The sequence below is a fragment of the Triturus cristatus genome, chromosome 8 (genome assembly GCF_964204655.1).
Source record: "Triturus cristatus chromosome 8, aTriCri1.1, whole genome shotgun sequence".
Taxonomy (NCBI): domain Eukaryota; kingdom Metazoa; phylum Chordata; class Amphibia; order Caudata; family Salamandridae; genus Triturus; species Triturus cristatus.
The window spans coordinates 1,562,781,873-1,562,804,035 of record NC_140591.1 but is presented as its reverse complement, the minus strand read 5'-3'; the positions used below and the strand labels follow the sequence as shown (position 1 = coordinate 1,562,804,035).

General features: G+C 44.2%; 1 protein-coding gene across 1 annotated transcript; it reads right to left on the bottom strand.

The window, feature by feature from the left end:
• Nucleotides 1–1,241: 1,241 nt before the first annotated feature.
• On the bottom strand, nucleotides 1,242–2,177 carry LOC146806151 (olfactory receptor 51E2-like). Its single transcript, XM_085623869.1, has one exon. The coding sequence runs from the start codon at nucleotides 2,175–2,177 to the stop codon at nucleotides 1,242–1,244; it is 936 nt and encodes a 311-aa protein (XP_085479995.1).
• Between the last annotated feature and the right edge of the window lie 19,986 nt (nucleotides 2,178–22,163).

The window sequence follows — 22,163 nt, the reverse complement described above, 5'->3', positions numbered from 1 at the left end:
CAATCTTTGTGAGGTTAGAGGTGGGCATGGTGGTCTACAGTGGATGTGGTGAAGGAGAAGTGCACACATCTGTGGTCGGCTCACAGGAGCTCGGTGGTGTGGCTGAAGGTGACGTTGTCGCTAGTGGAGATGATGGGGTCGGGCGTGTGTCCTGCTGTGTGGGTTAGGTAGGTGACCAGTTGTTTGAGTCTGACAGTGGCGAGGTTGTCCAGGTGAATGTTGAGGTCAGCGAGGAGGACGTAGTCTTTGAACATGAGAGTGTAGGCTGCAATGAAGTTGAAGACAGAATCGTTGGCTGGGATCTGGGAGGTCTGTAGATGAGGGGGTCACAGAGGATTGTGTTTGGGTTGGTCTGGACCTGGAAGTCGAGGAGCTCCAAGGTGATCGATTGGTCATCTGCGTGGGTAGTGAGGTGGAGGGTGCTGTGTATTATGGCAATGCCTCCCCCTGGTTTGTTGATGTGGTCCTTGTGAATGATCTTTCAGCCATCCAGGATGGTGGTGGTGATGTCTAGGGCAGATTTGGAGTTAATCCAGGTTTACGTGAGGAAGGCGGTGTTGGTGTCCACAGAGTCAAGCAGGTCCCAGATCTCCACAGCGTTTTATGTGGAAGGGGACAAGTGTTGAGAAGGATGCAGTTGAGGCGGTCGGATCTGGAATTTGTTGAAGGGATAAAGATTGGTTAAGGAGGGGTTAAGCAGGGGTTCTGTGTGGGGCGAAAACCCACTGGCATAAAAGTGAGCACATTGCTATTTAAAAAATGCACTTCTTAAGCCACTACAGCTGAAAAGGCCCAGAAACTATTGTAAATGTACTCCAACTCTGACCTGGAGTATGATTAGCACCACACATGGCCAACCACTGGTACTGCAACACCCTCTCATAGAAATCAATGGAGGTAGGGACTTACAAATAAAACCCCATATGAAATAATGCTAAATTAAACTATTTTAACAATTTAAACACATAAATACATTTAATTAAATGTTAACAAATGTATCTAAAAATAAATCATATCCATTAATTTTAAAATAGCTTAATTACATTTTCTGACTTCACAAATCAATGTAACATTAGTTTTATTAAGATATAATTAAATTACTTTGCATCATATACATATATATATATATTTTTTGTTTTGTTTTGTTTCTAAAGAACACATAACTTACCCTAAGATCCTTTTGATGAGAAGAGATAACATTTGCGATTGGGTTTTGAAGAGGACATATCTACTGCTCAGTATTATGGAGAGGATAGCTTAAACAACCCTAGTATCTTATTTCTTATTCTACTTGTTTTGATACCATAGACTATGGGGTTCAAAACAGGCGGTACAAATAGGTAGATGTCACCCATCACAATGTAGGTTGTTGAAGATAAGCGCTCTCCAAACCTGTGCACCACAGACAAACCTATCAGCGGGACATAGAAGATCAATACTGCAGAGATATGCGATATGCAGGTGTTGAATGCCTTCAAGCTTTCCTTCCTAGAGAGGCCACACACTGTTTTCAGGATCATGACATAAGAAAAAGATATGAGCAACGAATCAACTCCCATAACAAACAGAATGGCACTTAAACCATAGACAATATTGGGTGTAGTGTCAGCACAGGCAAGCTTCATCACATCTTGATGGACACAAAAGGAATGAGATAGCATTGTGCTGTGACAAAAAGGCAATCGTTTAATTAAAAATGGAATTGGGGAAAAAAACAGTGAACCTCGGATTACCGAGAGCAGTCCAATTAATGCTATTCTCCTGTTTGTCAAGATGGATGAATGCCTCAGTGGATTACATATAGCAACATAGCGGTCAAAAGCCATGGCCAGCAAGACAGTGGATTCCATTGCTGACAACGAATGGATCAGGAACATCTGGATCAGGCATCCATTAAAAGAAATTTCCATGACATCAAACCAGAGGAGGATCAATATTTTTGGCATGGTGCTAGATGATATGAGAATATCAATGGCAGCCAGCATTGCAAGAAACAAGTACATGGGCTCATGGAGGCTCGGCTCCACCTTTATAATGTACATGATGGTGCAGTTTCCCAGAAGTGCAATGATGTACATGAGGCACAGCGGAAATGAGATCCAGACATGAGCAAATTCCAGACCCGGAAATCCAACCAGGATGAATGCAGATGTGTCGTAGCCAGAGACATTAAACATTGTTGGAATGAACAGGTAGCATCTTATGACTCTTCACATACATTACTTTTCTGCAATTAAAATATAATGGTTCACATTAATGCACACATAAATATAGTTGCTTCTACAAGAAAATACACAGCAAACATCTTTAGGAAAATGTAGTTTTAGTGTTAACTCAGAGGACTAAGCACTCAAAGCATATACCCAATATTAGTATGTATTTCAGATGATGCAAGTTTAAATCTACCTTACGCAGTACCACAGTGGTAACCCATATTAATATTCGCCCTAAAAAAATAGACGTCCTAACCACCATACCTCTTGTCAATGCACTCTCTACTCTCTAATCTGAGCCCTTGAAGCCTATTCCTGAACATCATCATTGGTGGCATTCTCTCAAGGGGTATCTGGCAAATACTGCAAAGGAACAAGACATAACTCGTATGCCTGGTTGAAATGTGGTTTCACAAATATGGTTTCACAAAATCTCAGTCACATAGCTAAACATTATCTGCATCCAGAGCTACAACATTGCTATTCAACAAAAAGCAGACAGTGGAATACCAATCTTAGTCCACAGATTCTGGAACACTCTTCCTTTCATGGTCAGTGTTTAGATTCCCTAACAAAGCTCCATTTTCACCCTAATGTTAAAAAAGACTGCCTCTGCTTAATGTTAATTTGCCTGGTTGTAAGAGACCCAACTCACTGCTTTTGACCCTAAGTTGTTTCGACCATAACCATCTTACTCACAGCATTCACACAATGCCACATTTAAAATCATGTCTTGAAATAATAAAATGTAACTCTCAATTCTTGTTAATAGGCTCATACAAACGTTTCCATAATTGGCCCATACAGTGTGGCATGGGAATTATTTTCCAACTGCTGAAACATCTAACTTTTTTGACAATTAAAAGCCAGTTATGTTTGGGGCTCATGGTATGGTTGTTTGTGTGCATTCTGGTCCCACATTCAAATGTCCTGGTGTGGAGGACTTTGAGCTCATGCTGTGATTTGTTTAGGAACCTAACCTTACTGCAAATTGCAAGTATAACCTTGAAATTTATGCATAGAGAAAACAACTAACTTTCAAAGATAGCCTTTGTGAGCAGGGGCATGATCTAGCAACATTATTCAACTGTTGCATGCTCTCAAAGTGTTCACTTTCAAGTTGTTTATATACCTACGTATTGTATCAGCGATCAAGGGAACGCTGCCAAAATAGCCACGAACTTGTTGTTTGCTGCACTACTCAGTTTGTGCATTGTTCAGGTGAGTTCAATTCTTCTTCATCAAATTGGACAATTGCTGATTAACCTGTGCATCTGATGGTGAGATGGGTATTGTGGGCATAGGTGTGAAGTTCACCAATGCATGAGTTGAAAGTAAACCTGCACATTGCTATCAACAAGTGACGGTGACACGTAGGACTCCTGTGCGAAACCGTGTATATTGAGAAAGCTGTGACTCTATGTGTTTCATTGACACATGAAAATGATGGGTGGATAGGGAAGATGACAGAAGTTCTTTTGCATGCCACAACAGCCCAACCTAACCTATAAACCAAGAAAGTAAGATGAAGAGGTCCAAGGTGTTGGAGGCAGTGGGAACCAAGAAAGCAAAAAACAAACCTTCACATTGATCCATCATTTCCAGCATTGCATCCTCAACATGAATGGCTAATGTCTTGATAGAGGGACCAGGCTGAAAACCTGGCAGGAGATCACCCAGATCAAACTTTTCATAAAAAATATTGCTTCATATATGGTTGCAGACATATTACCAATGCTGTTAAATTGATTTTCAGAAACCAAGCAATGTTCGAAATTGGACGTTCACAGGTACAATGACTGGGGTCCAGATATGTTTGTCTTCTTGTCCAAGCATCTGTCACAGAGTCTGAAATGGTGATACATTTAAAAGATGTGTTAATAAGGACAGTGTCAGGATGATACACTTATTTAAATCTAAAGCTTTGATAAGAAATTTCATGAATTCATTCAGTTCAGAGTGTTCCCATCAGTGACCAGATCTGTGCTAAATTCTCAGTTCAGTTTAATAATTTCAATGGTTTGGGTAACAGCCCTGTGGGATGCCGCAACAGTGCTGTCAGAAAAAAAATAACAAGCCAACAACTGATGAGCCATATACTGTCTGTAAGCATCAGTCCTTTCAACCTGTCCATCATACTACATCAACACGTCTGTTTATCTTGCCAACACAATCCCCTTCTTAGTCCTATGTCTTACAAACGCTACTAGACATCACCCACTTGATGCACCAAATCCTAACTCCTTCTCTACTAACAAATCTGTAGTCGAGCTAGTACTCAAAAGATCCTCTCTGGAAACCTCCCACAATAGCAATCTCTAACAGAAATGCTGTCATTTTCAACAATTTGTACTACAACAGGGGTCCTGATTGGATTCCGCCTGCTTCACAGCAATGTAACCTTATCCCAGCAATATTATTCATTTTAGTAGAGTGATTCACACCACTAAACTATCCAACTTGAAGAGAGATGGGAAATAAAAGCTACACCTCCCAAAAGTCTCCTTAAAGGTTTTGGATCTCTGAATTATTTAAAAGTCTGACTCATGGCTCTTAATTTCTTTCTTCTGATTGAGAGGACATCTAAAATTCTGTTTCTCTTGCCACACACACTGTAGAACTAAGAATCCACACATCCAAGACTTGCTCTTTTGTTTGTTGTTCAATTCTTGACATTGCATTTAAGATAATTGAGTCAAACTATCATGAAGCAAATCTTCGAACTGACTGACACACCCAGTGGCTAAATGGGGAATAATTCTCAAATCAGTAATGCATTGCTCGAATTGCGGTCATATCCACCTCCAATTGGGCCTTGTATGTCCATATTCAACAGATTATTATGAACCCACCACGTTTTGTCAAAATGCCTTCAATTCCGAAGTAACTATAATTTGGTTGTCATGCACGGTGCTATTTGGCACTGAATGTCAATAACATCCCTGTCTTGTGATTCTACCTACAATGTGTATCGTGTACCTACTTATGTTCCTCCTCACAGGCAAGTCCAAGCTGCCTTGCTCAAATATTTGAACATCCTCACCAGCATCCCACCTCCTGTCCTGGGACTGTCTTCCTCTACAACACTATGGCATACTGTCATTACTGTGTGACTTGATTTGCTCCCAACAACAATAAATAGTATCTACAAATGTTATAGCAGGTGCAAAAAAATCAAATCACTTCTCAATGTAATCTTTGTTCTTTACTACAGATGCTGACATGAAGCAAGTCACTAAGCCTAGCTTGGCATTGTGGCAACCATGTCTCACCCGGGAGAATTTTAGGGTTGATTCTCTTCCCACTTACACAAGGAGTACCCTGAGAGTGTATCCTCTCTCCCAAACTCATTAACTTCTATTTGGAGTCTCTGGGCACTCTCCTCAACAACTCCAACATCTCCTGCCAACTGCACACATCTGTTCCTAAAAGTCTCTTCAGCAGCAGACACAGAGCACCTCTTCCTGATGCAGAAATACAATCTTGGATGTCACAGTATCACCTAAAACTAAATCCTCCTGAGAACTTCAAACAGGTGGTTCATTTGTTTGTCTTATTAAGACTAGACTAAGGAAATGCATTTCTAATCATAAAACCTAAACCCCATCTTGCACCCCTGAAAGCAGCCGTACACTCTGCTGGTAGACTTGTTTCAGACTCAAGAAAATATTACGCATTACCCCTATGCCCATTTCAATAATTTGTTTCATAAAGCCCTTCACACAAAGACCACCCTTATCTAACTCAAGGAGAAACCGACCCTCTCTGGAGATCAACGCTGCCTTCAGAACTCCAGGAACCTCCGTCTTGAAATACCTTTCTGCAAAAGAAGTAGAACCCTTGAACAAGCCTCCTCGGGATGTGTCACCAGGCTCTTGAAGAACATTCCCTGTTTAATCAGAACAAATTCCTCACTGAAAGTCTTCATGCTGGAGATGAAAACTCTACTCTCCTAAAAATAGCTCTTCAGCGGGCTGCTCCTTTCTACTATTAAATTACTAGTAAATCCAAAATAAGAAATAATGGACCACCTTCTCTATGAAATATTACTCAACATCTAAGCATTTATAGACGCATTTAGAATCATATCCCGCTTGCCCCAGGGTACATTACTGTCCTGAGGTTTCTGCGTACCAAAAGTGCCCCGCCCATACTCAGACAAGAAGAAGCCAGGATAAGTCACATCTGAAACCACCATATGTCTCCTGGAATAGAGGCACACCAACACCCATACCTATCTACACTGAAGCGTAGAAAATGTCCAAGTCCTGAAAAAGTGTGTGTTTCTTTGACCCCAGGGAGTAAAATTGATCTTGCCCCACACTGTGGTCACCCCAAATGTATATTTAGTCACAGGACTGTAACATATGTTGCTATGTATCTAAAAAAAATACTGTTGTTTAAATTCTGCTTTACTTGTAAAGCGGTCGGAAACCCCTTGTGTAGTAAAGTCCATATGTAAGAACCCCTAATAAATGAATAAGCCAATAAAACTGAAATTCACCTGATGGAAAAAAACTGAAGCAACTCTTGGGCGCTGTTCAGTCGCAGTAGCCTGAAGCCTGGGGTGCCACCACTAATTTGCCTCTATCTTTCGGCGCACGGGTGTAGAATGTGGTTAAATATGCCCACGTTGATCTGGAAGACTGGCTAATGTCTTTTGATGGCTTACCGGTGATCAGGAAAGATACTGGTCCTGAGATGTTCTCTGGACTCTAATGCTGTTTGGCTAATCTCCTGAAGCTAACAAAGGTCTCAGTTGTTATTGGAATGGTGCACAACAAAGCAGCCCACGTCACCTGGCTTGAAAGAAAAACCCCTTTGCAACTTTGGTGTAATCACCTGGATATGACACTGCACGTAAATGACAGCTACTCCAAACATTTCGACGGCTGCAATCTTGTGCAGAATTGACAAATGGATCTTGTGCAATATTATGGATTCGCACATTAATTTCCCATTTCTGATTTGAGTGCAAGTTTGAACACAGCTTTACTTCTGCACCTGAAAATGACAGATACCACAAGTATTAACAATTCCAGGTACAGGAATATGGCATCGACATTCTGCATTCATTTGACCGTTGTGAGTTGAATTGCAGTTGAAAAGCACACTGTACTTTCTAGGAAACAGCTGAGGGCATTTAGGGTACAGGTTATAATGTTATATATCATTGTCCTTTGAAGTAGGGACTGCAAGAAGGAATGTGAAGTATCATCTTCATAATTTATAAAGTTGAGTTGGTGCATCTGGTTTTCAGATTGTCTGGTGAACCATGACTTCTCATGCCAACACTGTGCCAGGGGCTTTTCTGAATTATTATGGCATTTTGCCCCAGTAGCGGCCCTTTGACCAGAGGCCTTCAAACTGTTTTGCTCTGAGCCCCCCTGACCCAAAATATTTTAGAAGTCGGGCCTTCCTCCAAAACCTTATGGAAAGTCTTGGGTAATTCTGAAGGTTAGGGCTGAGCACGAGGATGGGGCTTATGAGATAATATTAACTTCCCATTTTCACTATCTCATATTCCACACTACGGGCCTGATTACGATGTCAGGTGGAAAGTCTCCGGCCGACTGTCGGATTCTCCTAGACCGTGTCGGAACCCATCTGCCCATCTCAGGGGTAGATTCTGATCTTGGTCGGAAGGGATCCAAATCAGATTTGGAATTGCCTAAACCGATCCGGAGCCCTTGCTCCAGACCGATTTGTTCCCAGTTTCAAACGACCAAGTAAGATGCCTGGAAAGCCTTAGCGCTGGCCAAATTGGTTCCAGAAGGCATTCGAAGAGATAGAGCCCTCCGGAGCTAAATTGCATAGCTCTATGGAGTAGGTTTTCCAAGTGAGCAAGTATGATGAACGATTCAAACGGCCTTTCAGATTCAGTTTGCTGGGATCAAAAAGGCTTCTTGAATCGGTCTTTGGGGGCCCGTAGCAGGTCCCCTCTCACCCGGGGCCCTCCGAACCAGGCCTGTGGGGGTACCTCTGGGTCCCCTCTTCCCAACCATGCACAGTGTGGCAGGCACCAAGGGGTGCCTGCCACAGGGTGCTCGATTATCCCCAACCACCCTTTTTGTCAATGCGAGCCTGTGTTCGCGTTCGGAACATAGGCACTCCACTAAACACGTAAAATTGCTATATTTCACTACTGAACAGGCAGTACTAGTAAACAGGCAGTCACAAGTGTAGTTACCTTGCAGACATCAGGGTCATGATGTGAATGGTGCAGCAGGTGCAGAGGCACCAGGGACAAAACTTGTCATAACTCTGCTAAACACCAAATATTGCTATATCTTACTACTAAACAGGCAGTCACAAGTGCAGTTATCTTGCAGGCAACAGGGTCGTTATTTAAATGATGCAGCAGGTGCAGTGGCACTGGGCCCAAAAGCAGTCAGAACTCCTCTAAACACCTAATACTGCTAAGTTTTATAACTAAACAGGCAGCCGTGCAGTTATATAGCAAGCACTATGGTCATGATTTCAGTAGTTCAGCAGGTGCAGTGGTACCGGGACCAAATGCTCTAGGCACCCCACTAAACACCCAATGTTGCTCTTTTTATCCCTAAACAGGCAACCACAAGTGCAGTTACCTTGCAGACAAAAGGGTCATGATTTGAATGGTGCAGCAGGTGCAGCAGGTGCAGTAGCACCAGGCCCATAAGTTGTCCGAACTCCTCTAAGCTCCTAATATTGCTTTATTTCACTACTAAACAGGCAGTCACAATTCCAGTTAGCTTGCAGTTAAGTGGGGCTTGATCAGAGTGGTGCAGCAGGTGCAGTGGTACCGGGACCAAAAGCTCTAGGGACCCCACTAAGCCCAGTTGATAGCTAAATTACACTATTAAACAAGACAGTCACAAGTGCATTTATCTATCAGGCAATAGGGTCATGAGTTGAATAGTGCAGCAGGTGCAGTAGCACCTGGACCAAAAGCTCTAGGCACCACACTAAACACTTCATATTTCAGAATTGTACTACTAAACAGGCAGTCACACGTACAGTTACCACAGGCACTAGGGCTGTGATTTCAATGGTGCAGCAGCTGCAGTGGTACCCTGGCCAAAAGTTGTCATAACTCCTTAAAACACCAGATATTGCGATATTTAACTACTAAATAAGCAGTCACAAGTGCAGTTCTCTTGCATTCACTACAGTCATGATTTCAGCGGTGCAGCAGGGGCAGTGAAACTGGGGTCTAAAGCTCCAGGAACCCCTCTAAACACCATATACAGCAATATTTTAGTAGTAAACAGGCAGTCACAAGCTCAGTTACCTTACAGGCAATAGGGTAATGATTGAATGGTGCAACAGGTGCACTGGCACTGGGGCCAAAAGTTGTCAGAGCTCCTCTAAACACCAAATATTGCTATATTTTACTGCTAAACAGGCAGTCACAGCACAATATATTGCATTTTTGTACATACACAAGTCATAACACTTTAACAGACTTCTGGAACGCATATTCAACTATTCAGCAAGCTAAAACTTACAAAAAAACAGCTTATCATTAATCACAATAGGTGAAACCTAATACTATGCTTGTTAAAACATTGTACTGACCCTGTCGCAGAACTGGAAACAGAAATATCCACAGTCATGTGTTGGTGACAGCAGAGCTAGGAAACACGAGCGGCGAAGTTATGAGGTCTGCGGCCATTGGTCCAACCGGGGGACTGTCAGAGGTGATGTGTGCGCTGAAGACGGACTCATAAAATACGCAGCCCACTTCTGAGCATGCGGGGAAAAGAGAAAGGCGTGCCTTTATTCTCAGATGCGAGCAGGCGCGCAACACCCATTGGACTCAAAGGGCTTCAGGGCCCCCCCCGTTGTGTGTGGCAGCCTGGGATGAGACAGCTTCCTGGGCACACACACAGCCGCACCCAAGACCATTTGCATGTTAATGAGGCCTTGCTGTTGTTTCACCCCTTCTAAGAGCCCCTGCAGCTCCTCTCTGCCTATTGCTTAACCCCTTCCATGCGGGGCGGATTCCCCCGCGGTGCTGACTGCTGCTTGCGCGGGCGGGCTCATGACGGAACGGTTCCGTCATGAGCACAGCTCAACCGACGCTCATGACGGAACCGTTCCGTCATGAGCGTCGAAGGGGTTAAAGATTCAGCCCCCCCCGAAAAATTTTCTTAGCCCCCCCCCCGAAATTTGGCTCTAGTTGCGCCTCAGGATGCGAGCACCATCATAATATATGTAGAATATATGTAGTAGCTGATGAAAAATGCGAAGTAGGAACTGTGCTGAACACATCAGGGGTAGACCCAGGCGCCTGTTTGTTTTTAGGTCTCGCCTGAGCGCCAGCGCATGCGCTAGCTCAGGCAAGACTTTTAGTAAGCGGGTATTCAAAGTGCTACCAGAGTGGCCTAAAGCCTGCGTGCATGTGAGCGTGAACGTGCACAGGCCTCTCCTTTCGCGCGCACCACTCGCGTGTTTTTTTTTGCGCGCGCACACGACTCCCGGGCTTGATTGCTTTCACTTTTGGTGGTGCTGCGCGCGCACCACTCGCATGTTTGCCTGCGTGCGCGCATGCACCCCTGCTTTTATGTTTTTAGCGCGATCACGATCACTTTCCTTTTCCCGCGCGGCCAATGCTTGTCTTTTAAATGTGGTTGGGTGCTTAACATTTCCTAGTCAGCCCTTCACATTACTTTCGTTTGACTTAGTTTGACCGAAGAAAAATAATGTTCAGTTTCTCCTGTCTAACGTAAAATTCCTGATATTATGCCACATTGTGTAATGTTAAGTCTGAAGTCTGTCTGGTTAAAAATCCTATCATGAGACCACAGAACCAACCCGAACATATAGAACGTGAGCCGCTGTCATTTGCGGCATTCGTGTTTTTTGTGCTTTTATGTGTTAAATGTCATATTCGAAGTTTGCATAATTTTGCTACATTTTTCAGAAATTTCACCTAATTGCACAAAATGGAACTACATGAACTCTGTACAAATCTATTAATCTATTAATTACCACAAACATTGCTTATTTTTGTTGGAAGATGATTTGTTTTCTAATTTTTTTATGGTAGCAAGAAGGAGCCTCATTTAGAGTGATAGAAAACATGTGATAAAGGTGCAGTAATACGGTGCAGCCCGATGGCACTTATCTAATCACCACATTAGAGTTTTGCTCAAGATATAGAATTCCATTATAAACAATGGCCTACGTTTTTGATTTCAAGATTGCTGTTATTAGTGCCTCAAAAAGGTGTGGTACATTACCATGGTTATATTAAAATAAACATATTTGACTAGTACTTGCCTACACACTTGTGATGCTCCAGTAGAGGATGTGACTATTTCAGAAGTCGAGTGTGCTCGTTTTGCTGATTTTTACAAGCATGAAAGTCTGAATTAAATACAAAGTATTCAGCCCTGTGCCCTGAAGGCTGTGGGACAATCCCAGCAGCAAGTGCTCAAACTCATTACATTACCTCACCAGTCGAATTAGTGGTGTTGTAAAATAGTTTACGTTCACCTGCCCATCTGAGGGTGTGAAAGCATTTTGGCAGGACCTTTGCATGGATTAGGGAGCGGCAGGCAAATGACATTTTGCCATTTGGGTGCTCCCACTTCCATTGCAGCAAAGGCCATGGTGCAGGTCACTTGTTGCAATCTTTTGTGACCTCTCGTGGCTTCTTGTGGCTCCACCTGTTGCACCATTCTTGCCTCGTGTACTTGGAAGACGAAGCACAAGTTCCTGACCCACCCTTTGTTGTGCAACAAAGAACATCCGGCTGCATGGTTCGTGTAGGAGGACAATTGATTTCTTTATTTTACCATGTTGTATATCTTTTTTTAGAATTTTTAAATATTTGTTTAGAATTTTTATTTGCTTCAATGACACGCTACCATTCTAATTAACATGTATTATGTTGTGTATATTTTACCTTGAGTAGTATTAAAGCTGCCAAATGCCCAAGTCATCTCTAACAGAGGAGTTTACCTACAGCAACAATGCCATACTCCTCGTGGTAATCCACATACCTAATATTGGCGAGCATTACTGTCAACCACACTGTAATCTTGGTAGATCTACAATTTACCACCAGTGGTAAATTTGATGTAATTTAAGGCCCTCTTGTCTTTAAGCAAATCCTCAAAGGGAACAGATCTCTAAGCTGTGTGAAACCTGCAGTTTATCACGGGTACACCAAGAACAAAGCTGGGGACCATGAGCAAAGTGTGAAGAGTAGACAGGCGATAGCCTCGATGGGCCTGGAGGCCCTAATATACTGGCAAATCCCACGTTTCCACTATAAAAAAGAGTCACATCATTTTACTGGTCCTTTGTTTAAAGTCTCTCTTACAATGCTATCTCAGTGTCTTTGTTATGTTCATAAAGTCTGCTCTGCTTTGGAGGAAGGCGGGGCCAGCATCGGCCCCGCCGCCATTATGGTGGTCGGCTGTGCCCCCGTACCCTTGCCCGTTCCGTTGGCCCCCGCATTGGCTGGGGGCCGTGCCCCGGAAGTGATCGGATCACTTCCGGGGCGCGGGTGATCCCCTCAGCAAGAACCAGTTTTAGCTGGTGGATGTGCGTTAGTATAAAGCCGGGGGGAGCGCGAAGAGCAGTCTCTTTGCGCTCCGCTCCCCTCGGCAGCACACCCGTCGCGTGTGCCTCCTCCCTCGGGAGGACCTTTAACCTTTTTTCTTCTTGTTTCCTCTACAGGTTTTTGAAATTCCGAGGAGAAAGCGTTCACGGCATGACGAGCTCTGATTTCTACCACGACGCTCGAGAGAGGGACCAGAGCTTTGCAGAGGGTTTACACGGGCGATTTACGGCGGCCCGGGCAGCGGTTTTGGAACTTACGAGCGGGAGAATGCTGAGATCCTGTCGGGGGCCTGGCTTGGCGCCCGCATCATTAGGGACGCTCACAGTCGCGGCGACGAGCGACAGGAGTGGCGTTTGCTGGGCGCGAAGGGAGCGGTCTTCGGAACTCGCAGGCTACACCTGATAGCGGGGAATAGAGTGTAAGTATCACCTCTCCCCCCGCGGGATGGGGGCTGATGTTAAACGTATGTCATATTATAGTGGGGTGCGGGGGCGGCGGAGAGTCATTACGTGTGCAAGGTTGGGCTGTAAGGCTGGAGCTCCCGACTTTCGAGCGAAAAAAGCAGGTTTCGAGCCTCACGTCAGCTCAACATCTTGTGGTTCACAACATGATTTGTGTCCTTGTGTTATATAACTGGTGTTCATGTAAAGTGCTCCAAGGTTGGGATGTATAAATATGTTACCCGCATTTCTTACATTCCGTTACTGGGAGGGTTTCGGCCCTGGTGTTACTTTGACTGGGGGGCTTTGGTCGCCTTGATTTTCAGTCTTTTCCGTTAAATGTGCAGCTGTGACCTACCGCGGCATGCACCTCGTGGTGTGCGGTGTCTTGCACCCCCTTTTCAGTGCAGCACTGATCTCCGGTTTAAAACCCGTTTCTTAAAATGTGTGGCGTTAATATAAGGAATGTACTGTCCCGAACAGAGTAGGTTTTGAGGAATCTCTCCCAACTTTAGCCTGAGTATGTGTTACTTCGGTTAATGAATGAGTCCTCGTGGTTTATACAGTTAGATGAAAGAGCCTATCACAACTGTTCGCTAAGGAGCCTTCTCTCTCACTTCCTGTTCTCTAATTGTTTGGGTACTCTCGCTCATGTTACCATGAGAAATCCGAGCTGTATTGGGTGTGCACTTGCGGGCTGGTCCTTCATTTGAAGACACGGTTCGAACTTGTTATGGACTAGTAGTAAATGACGGTCCGTGTTAATTTTTGTTAGCCCTGTTTATTTAACCTTGTTCTTTTGCACAAAGGAAGCAGTGAAAGGCCAAGCGTCTGTATTACAAGCGGAGCGATATGTGGTGTGTTTTGGCAGCTTGTGTGTTTTTGGGGGCTGGTATCGGATTAATGCATGTTTGTTGAGTTGCGCTTCTGTGTTATTTCTGCTGGCTCCTCCGTATCAGTCCATACCTCCAGCTGATAAGCATGCCCGCCCAGGTGGCAGAATAATCTACCACCCATTACTGTCAGGAACAGACCCAAAGGGGAGGAGGGTGGGTGACCTTGTCGTAGATGTGAGGTTTGCTCTGTTGTTTCTCGGGTGTGATGACAGAACTCCTCATCTGTTTGCCGTAGTCTCACTGTCATGATGACAACAAAGAAAAAGTCTAAACCTGTTAGCCTAGTTATCTGGAAGTAGCACTATAATAATCCATATGTGTATTATTAAATAGAAAGGAAATAAAAGCAAAAGTGAAGGTTTCAACTTTTATTGGAAAAAGGTGAAATAAATATTTCTATCGCCTCCTTCAAAGTTCGGGCTAGCCTGATGGCGAAGCCAGCTCCAGAGAAGGACATTTGGGCAACTGTGTTATATGTAATACCAACTGCATTCGTAACTAAATGAGAGCTTACAATACGGCTTATCCAGGCCCTGTTAAACATTATGCACTATGCTCTGTTTAATGCTTTCAGCTGGATGTTGGACTATCCTTCAGGTCTAGTGCAAACAATACAAACGTCAGTTAGGCTGTTTAGATGAGATGCCCATGACTTAGTAACAAGGGGGGTTGAATGAATGCCAGAAAAAATGTTAATAGTCCTTCAATGTAAAGTAGATTCATGTGAGCATAGACTAAGTCTCCCTCAACGATGATACGGAATGGCTATCGCTGTTCTGGAGCTGGGTCAGAGTCTCGGCATGGCTCGCTTCAGGTGATTTCTTACAGGTGAGGTAGATGATCCAGAAACGATCAAACGGTTTTTGGGGTCGGTAGCTCGTTGGTGTGGGTTGTTATAGCACTATATTACATGGGCATTGATACTGGGGCATTCCTTAAATGTATATAAAAATTTAAAGTATCTGCAGCTATGCTGTACACTTATTATTGTCTATGATGGGCATGGCTGACTTTTCCCTTCTAGATTTTAGCCACAACTTGGCTTTAAGTATTACTTCACAGTGAATTTTGAGCACCTCGAACAATGGGTGATCTTTCCACCAATATTTCACGCATATGGTTCAAAGGCTATGGACAATATATCTCTGGGGGGTGCGTCGTGAGTCCTACTGACTTTCGCCGTAACATGAGAGTAACTGTTGTGTTATTCTGGCCTGATTTTCTGGTCACTTGTGCCCCTTTTTGTCATAAATGGCAGGGCCTTTTGCATCTTCCTAGACTATATAGTTTTGTGTATTAGGCTATCTACGCAAGGAGAGTCTTGCTCAGCTGTCTGGCCGATGTTAGATCTGGGGGTGTCTGGCAGGGTAGGTACCACTGTCCAAGTAGGGACCCCTGCTTCTAGTCAGGGTAAGGGCGATGCACTGTTAAGATAACCCCTGCTCACCCTCTAGGTAGCTTGGCCTGAGCAGTCTAGTCTATCAAAGGCATTGGGTACAGTATTTGTATCAACACTCACAGTAGCACAGTGAAAACGCCACAGATTTACACCACACCGTTTGTAGAGAATAAGGTAGCTTTACTAGATTGTAAGAAGGATTTCGAGCAGCTTATACGTGTAGCTTTTCAATTGAATGAAAGCCTGATGTTAATAATTTAGACGTGTAAAAGACCTGCAACTGGGGGGGTAAGAGGAACGTCCAGTCTTATATAAGCACTTGCCTACACCTCTTTCCTACATGAGTGAACTGTCTTGTAAAAACGGTTATGGCACCTACGCATTCGCATGCATCACATAGTGGAAATAAGGTTTTCACCTGGTTTGCCACAAGGGTTTTCTCTAGGGTCCATCGTTGCTTTGTAAGTAGGATTGTTTTCCTGCAAAAACTCAAACGCCGTTGGCCCTGAGCAATGGAGGTAATAGTTCCTGGAAGGCCTGCCCGGGGTGGTGGGGCCAAAATCCGCCAAATGTTGAACCAGTTCACCAAAGAATTGTTGAGAAGGCAAAATATCCTGAACCAATGAAAAGGATGAAGATGCAGAGGGTCTAAGAAGGGGTGAAAACACAACAAAGCCTCATTAACAAGCAAATGGTGTTTTAAAAACGTGTGACGTATACGGGTGCGGCTGTGTGTGTTCCCCCGAGAAGCTGTCATGGCCCGGGCTGCCACACACGATGGGCGGGGGTGGGGGTGCTGAAGCCCTTTGAACGGGCGTTGCGCGCCTGGTCTGAGCGCTGCACTAAACCCATGAGGGGCACTGACGCATGTTCAAACACTGGTGCGCATCTTCATTTGACCAAGCGCAGCCTCATTGCTGTCATTTTAACACCTTTCGTTATGCCCAACCCCTGTTTATAATCAGCGCAAATGCGTGTTACAGCATCCTTAATGGCACGGTTTATGGTGTTGTGCTCAGCCCCAGCTGGCAAATGCATTTTCAATATTCTCAGTCAGGCTCAGCGCATGAAATGTGCGTGCCCTCGTGGAAACGTATGCGCATTAGCTATGATGTCAGCAGAGAGGAGTGGGCGTTCACACTACGGTGACACTACTGCGCACACCGGCGTTTGTTCAGGCGCGCACCCTTCATGCTCGGGCACTGACTGTGATATTATACCCTTCTGTACCCTTAATGGCTGGATGGATGGAGCATTGAACATGGTGTTTGGATAGGTCTGGTGACGTCAGCTCGTGCATACATTGGCGCCCTGGCTTGACTTGTTGCCGCTCCTCCAGTCTTTATTCCCGCGGTTTGCTGCTTCTATCTTGAATTTGTTCCCGAAATCTGGAAACCCTCCTCCTCTTCAAAGTCGTCGAAGGTATCACTTTGGAACTCATATGTCTGCAGCCCCTTAATGTCAGTAACGCCATCATGAACCTGACCATAAAACTACACGTTTTTACTTAAACTATTCAGAATCGAACAAAACCTGTATTAAATATACAGTTATTAATTAGAAGTTTGCCTTCATCACAACGAATCTATCTATCTATCTATCTATCTATCTATCTATCTATCTATCTATCTATCTATCTATCTATCTATCTATCTATCTATCTATCTATCTATCTATCTATCTATCTATCTATCTATCTATCTATCTATCTATCTATCTATCTATCTATCTATCTATCTATCTATCTATCTATCTATCTATCTATCTATCTATCTATCTATCTATCTATCTATCTATCTATCTATCTATCTATCTATCTATCTCATTTTTACCGCAGCCCTGTATCCCTCGACCCCTGTCTGTCTGTATATCAATATGTTAATCTGTCTCTGAACTCGACATTGTCGTGGCGTTTATTCTCTGTTTATTTTTAATTGGAGCAGTGTGACATTTGCGCAATCGCGGGCGTGACTCCGATTCACCCACTCAAGTATCGACCGATGCCCCTGTCCTTTGTTCCATGGAAGGGAAGCTTGTCTGTTACCTGTCAGGTCATCCACGTGCCACGGTGAATAGGCAGAAGGTGACGAGTCCCTGTTAACCCAGCACACGTGCACACCCTGACGCAGCACAGTGCGCTCTCGCGCCAGAACCAGGCTATATGATGCTGGTGTCGAGGTCCATCGGGCACGGGCCATCCACAGGGGTGCAGCAGAACAGATGTGCCCAGTGGGCATTCCAACCCCAGAGAAGCATCAGAGGGATGAAAACAATAGCAAGCCTTATTTATTTATTTATGCATTTATGCATTTTGGCAAATGCATTACGTTCTGACGTGTTTTTTAAACAGTGCAACGACAAAATATGTTGTGTGTGTGATCATGTGGATTGGTGGGTAAATACGACGAATGAAATGACGAATGAATGAAAGCATGGATGTATGGGTACGCTGTGAGTGGGGGCACGTGTGGCCTAGTCTAGGATATTGAAGATTGTTAAGGTTCTTTTGGAGGGGGCACCTGCTCCCATCTTGCCCCCGCTAGTCTGTTCGTTTAACTAAGTCACCCATTTACTCATTTATTTCTCACTCATTCGCCTGTCTTGCTGTTGCTCATTCACTCACCTACCCACTGACTTATTTCAATGCGTCAGGAAGTGATAGTGAGTCGTTGTGTGAGTGATTGTGGGTGGGTCATGATGTCATTGCGTTACTGCGTCACCTCTTTTGCTTTTATATTATGTGTAAGCATGTTGCTTGCTTCCCTTTAGCTGTATATCATATGAATGAATGATAGACACATCCAAGGGTACAGAAGCGCATACTTTTTTTTTAGCAATTATCTTATTACTGTGATTTGTGAGTTTTGAGAACACTGTTGCTTTTTAATCACATTTCCTTCACAGAGAATAAAATACCCTGATGCTGCTTGTGTGAACAAGGAGATCACTGGGACATTCGATAAACATAGCAGTAGTACCACAGTACTGCTTCAAGTGCAGGACAGAGAACGACTTAACGGACAAGGTTCAACAACTTAGAAAATGCAAGACAAGGAGGAATGTAGGGGAATTCTACCTCTTGCAGCAGTGGTTGGTGTTAGAGCACTTATGTTTGAGCTTTTTTTCTAGGGGTTCAGGTTTCTACCCATTATAATTGTATATAGGATGCAGCTGTTTGTGAATCTTGCAAAGCAGCTAAGAGTGAAATGGCAGATTAGGCCACCTCAGGGTTGGACTGGGATCAAAAACCGACCACGGCCCGCAAAAGAAAGTGCCTCACATTTGCGTATTGCCTTTCTGCAAAACACTGCTCAGGCGAAGTTTTATGAAAAGAAGGGGGGGGGGGGATCTCTGACAGAGGCATGTTTTCTTAACTTCACTTAGATGAAAAAAAAAGCACGGATTAGTTCACATTGGTAAACACACCTCAATACAAGTGAGGTCACCTCTGCTCAGGCCCCCGACCCCCACTCAATCTGCATACACCGATGGGCCGGCCCAGCGAGAGAAACAGAGCGACACCTCTGGCCCGTTGGTAAAAAAAAAAAAGTCATGGAGTCCCACCTGCCTCCAGAAAAGCCACTCAGGCACGCACTGGGCCGCTGGCGGCATCCGAACAATGCAGACACCCACCAAATGCTGCCTAAAAATGCAGCCCACAGCTGGAACTCGGATACCGGACCCTCGGCCATTGCCCAAGTGCCCGCCATACCAATCCGACCCTGGGGTACCTGTATTTTGGTCGTGGGTTTCACCTAATTTCTTTCGCTGAGTCTCAGACTACCCTCACCCTTCCTGGCTGGCTGGGGCATTATGTTGAAGGTAGTCTTGATAAAATGATATCCCACATGTGTGGGTGGGCCTTTTGCATGGGCCCTTTGTATGACTGGTGCAAGAAATTGTGGGCGAATAAAGCCACAGCTCCCAGGACTCCACTAGGTGTCTAGAATTCTGAAATTCAGAAATGTCTGGGATTTCCCTGGTTGCCAGATCTCACCAAGCAAAGCGATGTTGTTGTGTGCGCCAGCGAGGAGCCGAGCTGCTATTTGAATTTTTTCTTAGGATAAGTATCTGCTTCTTCTCTGTAGCACAGACATGTTTGTTTGTGCCCCAGCAAGGAGTAGTGTGCCGTTTGGATTTTTCCTTAGTCTAAAAAACTTCCAAACTGCATCCTAAAAATTCCAAACAGCAACCTGCCCCACTTTCGTGCCCAGCAAGGAGCCAGATGCTGTTTGGATTTTTTCTTAACTCAAGAAATATCTCAGATTTCAGTATCCAATCACTTGTACCGCACAGCTGGCTATGATAGCAATTTATGTTAGCCGTGGCAATCTCAGTACGATGCAATGACGTACATGTTAGTATTCTGTGTACTTGTTTCAGGGGCCTCAAACAGTCATATGTTTGCGACTATCACATCAGTTAGAGGGTTTTTTCCACCTAGATATGGTCTGCCTGCTATTATTAACTGCTTACACACTTATCTGGTGACTTCTATTGTCTGATGAATGAACAGAGACACAGCCTTTGATGCTCTAGTGTTATGACATCCAACAGAAAGCTCATTCTCTTTCTGTGTCTCACAACTCCTGACTGTCACATTCACTTATAGAAATAGTTTCACCATGGTGCTGAGTGGCAAGACTACAGAATATCACAGTCTTCCATGGCTTATATTTCTCACTAGCAGTTGTTTTTTTAACTTTGTTCCCGGTAATACTATCTTTCTGCCAAAATATGAATATTTGATCTTGCCACTGGAAAATTGCTCATATCCTTGTTAATTTGTTATTTTTTTCAAATATGAGTTTCTTGGACTAGCCCTTCCAAATACATGCAACAAATGTGTGGTGCATGAAATGCCAGTTTTTCAGGCACTTCTTCTCCCTCCGAGCGCTTAAAGACCCCTTAATACCATTCATATGGCGGAAGAAAAGCAGAAAATAGTAAGGTCCCACGGCTGAACCGCCGTTCATAAGACACATGGTGACTTTTTGCACCTTATTGTATGGGTGACTTTTTGCACCCTACGTTTAGGAACAGTGTCCTTTTTGTGATATTTATATAGATATAAGGAGCGTGGACACTGGACCTTGTAAAAGCTCCTTGGTCCCCCCCCCCCTTTTGTATAGTAATTTATGAACGGCGGTTCAGCCGTGGGACCTTACTATTTTTCTGCTTTTCTTCTTCTTTATAGGCGCATGAGACAATACCTTTTTAAAGTGGTTATCCCCTATATGCAGGCACCAGCTATTTTGACCCCCTGTGTATTCACTGGGTTATTGCCCAGTAATGTGGGAACTTTTCTCACTTGTGGAGATCTTACATACCGCAGCAATTATTATTGCTTGTGAGCTCCAGCCGAGTCTTCACCTTTATTAGAAGGCGCTTTGTTGAATTATCGTATGTATAGAGCGTATGATTTGCGCATGTGCGGGGGAATAGTTTACCCCACCATTGCACATGCGCGTTAGGTTTAAGTCCTAGAGCATGCGCACTAAGCTTTTTAACGAACATGATTTGCCGGATAGAGTTAACGCCCAGTACACCTGACCCCGGTGATTTGTTATAAAAGCACCGTACAAAGCTTCGTTGTTTTCTGGCAGATGCAACGATGGGGTAGGTGCGTAAGCGGCAGTATCCGATGAAAATTGTGAGTAGCCTCGTTTCACAGGGACACGGGCACCACTTCTAGTGGGGTTTTAATATATTAGGTTCCGTGTCTGTTTATGTTAACTCCTGGTGATCTCCTGTATTCACAGACCGTTAAATTAGGGGCATCTGTTGCTTGTGCCAGCGGTTTTTCCTCAGCAGTGCGAGGTAAGCACTCATTCAGAACCAATTTCTAACATTGATGGGGCGCTATGTGTATAACACTAAGAGCGGTTGTTACCTCTCGACACAGTGTCCACAAGCACTATTCGGTGTGGTTTTTGTCTCATGCTCCTATCCATTTTTGTGTTCTATGTACTGGATGTGCACACAGCGGTGGCACATCATGTGGCATCAAGGTGTTCCTGATGCTTAAATTTGTGTTCTACCTTGTTTTGTTTTTCTTTCCTAGGTACTGATCAGGAGCGGTCACATCATGCAGCTGTAGCCAGATCTTGGGTGATACAGTTTACTGCCCGCCCTGATCGATTTTGAGGGTATTTTAATTGGTTTTCACGTGCACACTACATTTTATAGTTCTGGTCCTGACGAAGCGCCAACGACCCTTAAGGCGACGCAGGCGCGAAACATGTTGACCTATGTCTTTCTATACCCGGGCATAGTATGCCATTGGGGCTAGATTTTATTCAGCAGTTGAGTCTGCTTAGGGTACACGATTCATACAATTGCTGCATGTTTACCCTTTACGAATTTCTCTTAACACTTGCACGCACTTTTTGTTTTTACCCTTATTGGACCCCTAACCCCACACACCCTCATGCACCATCCGGCAGTCCTATAAAAGATCTCCAATAAAGAGACCCTTTGGGGGACCCGTAGGGAATTGCAGCGCCGGCCCTACGAGGAGCAACTGCCTGATGATGAAGCATGACACCCTATGGGGTGTGTGAGGGCAAAAGAGGACACATAATGGTTTTTTCTTTCATTTGAGGGTCCCTTTACCTAGGAATTCTTTTCTCTTTCCTTCTTTTGACTCTTTTTTTA